Source organism: Drosophila obscura, unplaced genomic scaffold (assembly GCF_018151105.1).
Source record: "Drosophila obscura isolate BZ-5 IFL unplaced genomic scaffold, ASM1815110v1 contig_179, whole genome shotgun sequence".
In the NCBI taxonomy this organism is placed as follows: Eukaryota; Metazoa; Arthropoda; class Insecta; order Diptera; family Drosophilidae; genus Drosophila; species Drosophila obscura.
Genome location: NW_024542766.1, coordinates 5,714,493 through 5,721,841, shown reverse-complemented (window position 1 = coordinate 5,721,841; position 7,349 = coordinate 5,714,493). Strand labels below are relative to the sequence as shown.

At 47.0% G+C, this 7,349-nt stretch overlaps 1 protein-coding gene across 1 annotated transcript; it reads right to left on the bottom strand.

Annotated features, from left to right (window-relative positions):
• Positions 1-1,419: 1,419 nt before the first annotated feature.
• On the bottom strand, positions 1,420-7,115 carry LOC111082959 (tyrosine-protein phosphatase non-receptor type 21). Its single transcript, XM_041592481.1, has 8 exons — positions 6,922-7,115; positions 6,684-6,857; positions 3,760-5,794; positions 2,547-3,441; positions 2,270-2,488; positions 2,031-2,207; positions 1,646-1,969; positions 1,420-1,586 (listed from the first exon to the last, which is right to left on the bottom strand). The coding sequence occupies exons 2-8, from the start codon at positions 6,766-6,768 to the stop codon at positions 1,458-1,460; spliced, it is 3,864 nt and encodes a 1,287-aa protein (XP_041448415.1). The 5' UTR covers positions 6,769-6,857; positions 6,922-7,115; the 3' UTR covers positions 1,420-1,457.
• Between the last annotated feature and the right edge of the window lie 234 nt (positions 7,116-7,349).

The window sequence follows — 7,349 nt, the reverse complement described above, 5'->3', positions numbered from 1 at the left end:
ACAAGGGTTCCATTTCAAAATCTTTTCTTAAACTTCCTTCCTTCCCATCCTAAACCTTTCTTCCGAAATTGCGTGATGCAGCAACGCCCCTCGGTCTGTTGGACCTGTTTGCTTTGTTGCCCCATTGTTGATGTCCCAAAATGGTTCGTATAAACAAAGTAAATATTTAGCTAAAGACAGAAATATAATAAATGCATGCATCGTGCTCTTGTATCTTGAATTAAGTCTAAAATTGAATATACCCTTGTATTCGTTGAGTATCGGGTATTAAAATCAATCTCCATTTGGCTTGTTTGAGAACCTCACAAAAAGGTTAACAAACAAAACTCGAATATTGTAATAAAAAAACAACACACAAAAAATAAAAACAAATTGTGCATTTTGCTTAAATTTATAACCCAAAATATACCCAGAACGAGGCAGTAATGAAAGTACAAAACTTTTTAGAAGGGTTTTTTTTTTGCAATGGGGCGTAGAACGAAGAATGATATTCCATTAAAATTTGAGGGTATGTGTATCCTATTATTGATTCCCAGTTTAACCAAATTTTCAAAGGTTGTTTTTTGTAATGAATATCATGGGTTGTAAAAGATAATTAATTTAAAATTTAATATGCGTTTTTGTAAAGAATTTTAAACGGGCTAATTTCTGCATGAATATTTAGATTTGAAAGAAGTGCCAAAAATATCTAACTATTTTGAGGATTATTATATCCATTCTATATAGCAATATTTCAAGGACAACAAAAAAATGTCCACAATTTCAGAACTGTCTAAAACCTTTTCCCTCACAAATTTCCAGCACAATTCTGCCCGATCCGTATGGCAAGTCCTAACTAATATGTTTCCCCGTCCGTCTTCAATCAATAAAAATAAAAAAACATAACTTTTTGCAGAGTTAAAAAACAAAACAAAAAACAATTAATATTTACACGAAACAGTATTTGAATTGTATTTTGTAATTCATTGAAAAATTCTATATGTATACAGATATGTGTATTGGAACATCAGTCGATAAATAAATGAAATATAAACCATGTATAAAATGTATATATAATTTTTATTGCTCTCTGTGGGATATATCAATTCGTTAATTGGTTTTTGATTTTTTGCTTTTGTTGTTGCAAATTTTCGTTTTAAATATATGTACTATATGTATAAATAATTTGGCTTTAAACCTAGGCACTACTACGCGTTAGTCGTATATTTAACAAAATTTAATTGTGTTTCTAGTTTTGGTAACAAAAATTCTGCACAACTAACAAACTTAAAACTGTTAAAAATAGCTGCCCGCGATAGCCATGGCACGCACTGTATACGTGCTGTATATGGACAAAGTCTTAAGTAAAATTGTTCGCTTTTGTCGTATGTGTAAATCTTAAAGAATGAAAAATACTTTCTGGGGAAGCCCTCTGCCCTCTGCCCTCTGGCCACTGCCCTCCTGTCCCTGTTTCTCTACTAAATCAATCTCGTGCGCTTCAGATACGTGATGAGCAGATTGTATATGAATTTATATTGCGCCAGGGATGGTATAATGCTGTCCCGCTGATGACGCAGCTGTCCAATGACACGTGGTATGTCCAAGTCCTATAGATATCAAAGAAATATAATGAATATCCCAATCACGGGTAAGTTTTCTGCCTTACCTCATTGTGATCTAAGGTATAAAGCAACAGATCCGCTGTTAGGGTTACACCAGACCTCCCACCACCCTCCAGGCAGTGGATGAGCACCGGCGGATTCGTATTGTGTCCTGGCGGCACCTCATGTGTCGAGGCCAATCTCACAGAGTTGAGCTCCTCGAGAAAATCAAGAAAATGATTGACATCACGCGGACAATTCTGTTCCGCCCAGTCGGCGTACTGCAAATGCCACACAGAACGATAGCGACGCGAGGGTGCATGATACAGACGCAGTTTGCTGGTGGTGCAACGATCGGTGGTCTGTGAGAACTCCTGATATACTTGAAACTGCAAAGCGAATTACATTAGATGAGGCTTGAGGCTGAGCGAAATGCCCGTCGAGTCGAACCTGTCCAAACTCCAAACGCTGCTGACTGCTCTGTGGAATGTAGCTCATATCCTCGGTTAGCTGCACCACCAAATAGACATCGGCCTCCCACACACACTGCCAGAAGATGCGCATCGTTTGTGACTCTTGCGGGGATTGTGCCACAATATAAAAGCGCTGCTTAGTGCCCACAGTGGCCTAACAAAACGAAGCAAACTATCAATATGAATGCTCTAATAAAAATTAACGTAAAGCTATACCGATATATACGAGGCATTCACATAGCCATGGCGATTGTCCATTGAGGGCGTCAGTCTCACACGATTATCGTCGTAGGGCAGAAAATTGGGATCATGATTCTTCGGTTCGTTCTCCTCCAGCAAGGCGCAATCGTACAGCGCATGCTCACGTCGCTTCGGTATGCGTTCAAACTCCATAAACAGCTGCGTATCCTGTAGTTTCTCATTGAGAATCTGGCACTGAAATATAAATATATAATTAGAAACTATCCCCAGTATTTATTTAATGTAATTTTACCAGTTTATCCTTGGAATATTGGCCCGATATGGGCTGCGGTTTGCTCACTCCCGTTGACCAACGATTGGGCAGGTTGAGATCGTCTTGGGCCAGCTTCATTTTTGCCGCCAACTTAGCATGCTGATTGGATGAGGTGGCCTTCTCTCTGCCCAGCGTGGCCGCCTTCTGCTTGTCGGGGGTTTTGCTGCGCGCCAGAAAATTCCAGCGCTTCTTCCGCTTGCCATCTTTGCTGGCCGCCGACGAGGAGGTGGTGTCCAGCGTCGAATTGAACATGGATGAGGTGGATGCTGACGTATTAGCTGACAGATTCATGGCACTAAATTGTTGATGAAGCGAATCGCCTGCGGGTGAAATCACATCCACTGTCGTGGATTTATTGAGGCTCGCCGTGGACCTATGCTGACGCGGTGGCGCTGTTGCCCCTATAGCCGGCGCAGCACTGGCCGCCCGTGCCGCCCTCTGCGGTGCCTGTGGCTCCAGGAACTGCATCTCGCTGCTCACCGCCCGATCTGCTGCAAACTTCTGTATATTGCGCGTAAGCTCATCATTCGGCGGCTGGGCATTCACCGTCACGGTGACCACGTTATTGGTGCTGGCATGACGCACTGCCGGCACGGGCACCACCCCTGGCGGCGCCGACTGTATGGAGGAGGCGCGCTGACGCATTGCCTCGGCGTGGGCAGCTGCGGCTCCACTGCTGCCACCCGAGGCCCTCTGTGGCAGTGGCAGTGGCACATTCTCGTAGATTGGCTCAATCGAACCGTTAATTACGCTCCGCTGTAAGGGCGTGGGCGTGGTGGATTTCTGTGGTGGCACCACCACCGTCGGTGGCTGTGGACTGCTGGCTGGCGGTGGTGCAGAGCTGCGATAGCCACTCGGCGGCAGTGTGGGTGAGCTGCAAAGGGGAAACGGAGTTACATTAGTAAAGCGAAGCCAGCCTGGCATATATACATATGATCTAAAGATCTAGAAATCTGTTGGATATCCAAAGTTTGCCTTTCTTTTTATGGGGAAATTGTTATCACAGCTGTACAGCACAGACTTCCCCCCCAAAAATAAGCCATAAAGACCCCCACAATCTGTCAGACATCTCAAGTTTCAGCTACCTTAAGCCAGCATTTCCATAGAAAACGTTTTGATATCGTGAGTTTTGCTTAATAATTGGTTTGTCCAGCCTGGTATACCTTTTTGTTTTGCCTTCTGTAAAACGTACCTCTGTGTGGCTGCTTGTGCCGCCGCCTGACTCATGGCCGATTGCCGCAGCTGCGACATAATGGACGGCTGCTCCTCGATCATATTGAGGTTCTCGAAGGTGCCGTGCGGCGGCAAATACGGCTGCGAGTGTCCCATGTGTCCTATATAGTGATGCAGCATGGTGGCACCCGAGGATGTGGGCATATTGCCGCCATGTCCACCGGCTGCCAATGCCACAAACTGTCCGCCATTGAGGAGCGTGCGATTGGAGACTAGATCTGGCGATGAACCGCTCACATAGTTGCGGTATCCCTGCAGCGGTCGGGGCGTGGCCACAGCCAGATCGGGCGTCGATGAGGAGCTCAATCGATTGACGGGATATGGCGGCGGTGCCTTGTGCCGCATCATGTGCATCCGCTGCGATAGCTCCAGATACGCTTGGGCCGTGCCCACAGCTGGCTGTTGCTGTTGCTGCTGCTGCTGCTGCTGTTGTTGCTGCTGCTGCTGCTGCTGGGTCTGGTAGAGATTGATGTGATGATGCAGGGCAGCGGCTGGCTGGGCCACATCCGGATACCGATGCGCCGTCAGGTGGCCAAAGACTACGTTCTCATTGTATCCGGCCGGATTGTGGACATCCGGCTGGGAGCCCGCATAGTAGGCAGTTCCCGGGGCGGCCAATGCCAGCGTCACGTTATGCAGCTCGGCGGAGGGAGTGCGATATTTCAGCTGGACGGCTGTCTCGTAGTCCGGTGCGGGTCTATAAGTGGGTAGCATGGCTTTGAGGCGCTCCCTTTCCTCGTTGTTGTTGTTGTGGTGGAGCATTCCATTGCTGCTGTGCAGATTATTGTTGCTCAAATCGAGGCAGGAGCTGCTCTGCCCCAAGAGCTGGCTGTGGCTGTGATTGGCGCTGGTCGTGAGGGACATATTGGAGGATAGCATCTGATGTTGCTGTTGCTGCTGCTGCTGCTGCTGCAGTTGGTGTTGCTGTTGCATCTGTTGCTGCTGCTGTTGTAGCTGCTGCTGCTGCTGCTGCTGTTGCATCTGTTGGTGTTGCTGCTGCTGCTGCTGGAGTTGTTCGACGGCTGCCGCCTCTCCATAGTCATAATCCACGTAGCCCACGCTGTCGCCTCCAATGTGGCCGCTGCTCTCTACGTCCGCGGCACTGCCCATGCTCGAGGGCGTGGCCGTGTCGATGTAGCGCTTGAAGAACTTATGCTGGCTGATGCACAGCTTCCAGAAGTAGCGTGCGGTGTCCGCCTCCCCGAAGATGAAGCTGCCCACAATGCTGCCATCGCCATCGAGCTTGTTCTGTTCGATCTTGATGGTGCGCTTGTCGATGGTCACCGTGTGAAAGTCCTTCCAGGGAAAGTACTGCCGTCCGTTGTCGGCATTCACCACCATCCCGTTGATGGCCAGACCCAGCAGCAGATCGTTCCCGAGCGTATCCTTGGCGGAGAAGCGTTCCTCCCCATAGCCATCTAGCTGCTGGCAGCACTGAATGTACATCTCCTCCGCCTGGCTCTGGGTGAGATGCGCGAGGGTGGCCTGCTGCTGCAGCACCTCCATAACGAGGCCCTCCAGCATGCTGTCATCGTTGGCCAGTCCTTGCATATTGCGCGGCAGCACCAGCGACTTCTTTAGGTAATCCTTGCTCTGCTTGTCCCCCTGGTAGCTGTCGTATTCCGCCTGGCGGCAGTACAGAGCCAACAGGATCGCGGTACGAATATCGCAGGCGATCTTCCCCTCATAAATGTCGCTCTTTAGCTGCAGAAAGTAGTAGAATCTGGTGGCCTCGTCGCTCAGGTGACGCACACCCGTCGTCACATAGTGCCGCACACGCAGATAGATCTTTGGCCCCGCCGCATACTTTTCCAGCTGCCGGCTCAGCGATCGCTCCAGATCGATCCATTTGTACTCATCCTCCTTGCCACGGACAAGGTAACGCAGTCCAAAGAACTCTGGCTGCTGGATGAGCAAACGCTGGCAGACATTGTCCAAGCACTCCTGGCCCTTGCTCTCCGAACTGATGGTGCAATCGACGGTGCTGGAGGTGTCTAAAAAAACAGTGAGAGAGGGAGGGGGAGAGAGAGGTTGCGCGATTAAAAACGTGCTCAGAAAAAAATATACAAAAATGTTTGGCTCTCTGGGCCTGGCCCACAGCACGCGCAAATATGTAAATACATTTTAAATGCCCTTTACAGAGAGAGTATGATGGGCTCGGGCAGAGGTTTTGTCAAGCGGTGGTGGAAGATTTTTCTCCCAGAGATTTTCTTTGGGAAAATAGCCTACTCTTTGCCAAATATATCCAGATATACACAGATCCAAATACATATATGCAAATCAAAAGATTTTATCACAATTTTATGACTCTTGTGATAACAAAGGGTATCCAACCAGTCGACACCCCAAAGTGTAAGTCTTACTGTCTTCTTTCTAATCTCTTGGGAGACCTTATTTGTTTTAAAAAACGGAAATTGTCGAGGTTTTTTATGTTTCTTAATGGTTTCCCAATGGTAATGGTCCCCTAACAGAGAGCACTCTTAAAAGTTATCCTCTGTTATCCCGCTGTTAGACTGTGCCCCTGTTAAGGCAGGATAACAGCTGCAACAGGTTTTCCTGTTGTTGTTGCCGTATTTTTTAAGGCCTCAAATGTTGGCCAATTGCAACAAGACAGACAAACAAACAAAAAACGAAAAACTGGTAACACTCGCATCAGGCCATGATAAACCAAATGCTTATCATGTGGCTGTGCCCATAAAAGTACAAAAATGTACAAATTATGTGCAGATTTGCAATTAAATAAATCAACAAGTGTAATGGCAGCTGTTTTATGGATAGACGACAACGACAACAACGACGACGACTCATAGATATTATATATGTAGCTGATAGGTGGGTGCTACGCCCCCTTCCTGGTTCTGTAAGGGCTTTGCGTTTACTCACCCAACAAATGATGCACTGATATAACAAATAAACTTTTAGACGTCACATTATATTGGCGACACTTTTTCAAGAATTTAAATGGCATTTCCGTGCCGTGCTCGTAGCCTCGCTTGGGGCTCTCTTGCTTCAGGGGCGGTGGCGTTGGCGGAGGGGGGGAGGGAACGAAGACCTGGTCTACACGGGGGAGGATAGTATAGTCTTTCTTTCAGCGCTTCACAGGAATTTGCATGTAAATTACACAATTGGAACGTTTTCGTTCGTTCTGCAGGCTGTCCGCGAACAGCTGCTAAGGCACTGCGGCTGGTGCACAATGGCACACGCGTCACGTCCGTTAAATAATTGGCCAAAACCAGCCCCGGAGCCCGTGCTAAATAAAATAAATAAAAGTTGTTAACAAAAACTAAAAACGAGTAGGTGGTCAGTGTGACCGCGGATTTTCGATCAAATATACCGTGTGAGCATCAGAAATATACCGAAATATACTCTCAGTATTCTCATTTTCAATATATACCGTAAATATACGTACTCAGTCGAAGTGAATAAACTTGAGCACTAACAATACTTGAGTTAATCCTTAAAAATCCCCCCTCTTAAGGCCCAGTACTCCGATGAAGTAAATTTTTTGCTTAGATTAAGTTACAAGCAAATATCGGTAGTTTTGTGCGA

Coding starts and splice junctions, on each gene's coding strand:
- LOC111082959 (XM_041592481.1), bottom strand. CDS start 6,768: ATGCCATTTAAATTCTTGAAAAAGTGTCGCCAATATAATGTGACGTCT. Junction 3,442..3,759: donor GCACAAGCAGCCACACAGAG/GTACGTTTTACA, acceptor TCCCCTTTGCAG/CTCACCCACACTGCCGCCGA. Junction 1,587..1,645: donor ATACCTTAGATCACAATGAG/GTAAGGCAGAAA, acceptor TGATATCTATAG/GACTTGGACATACCACGTGT.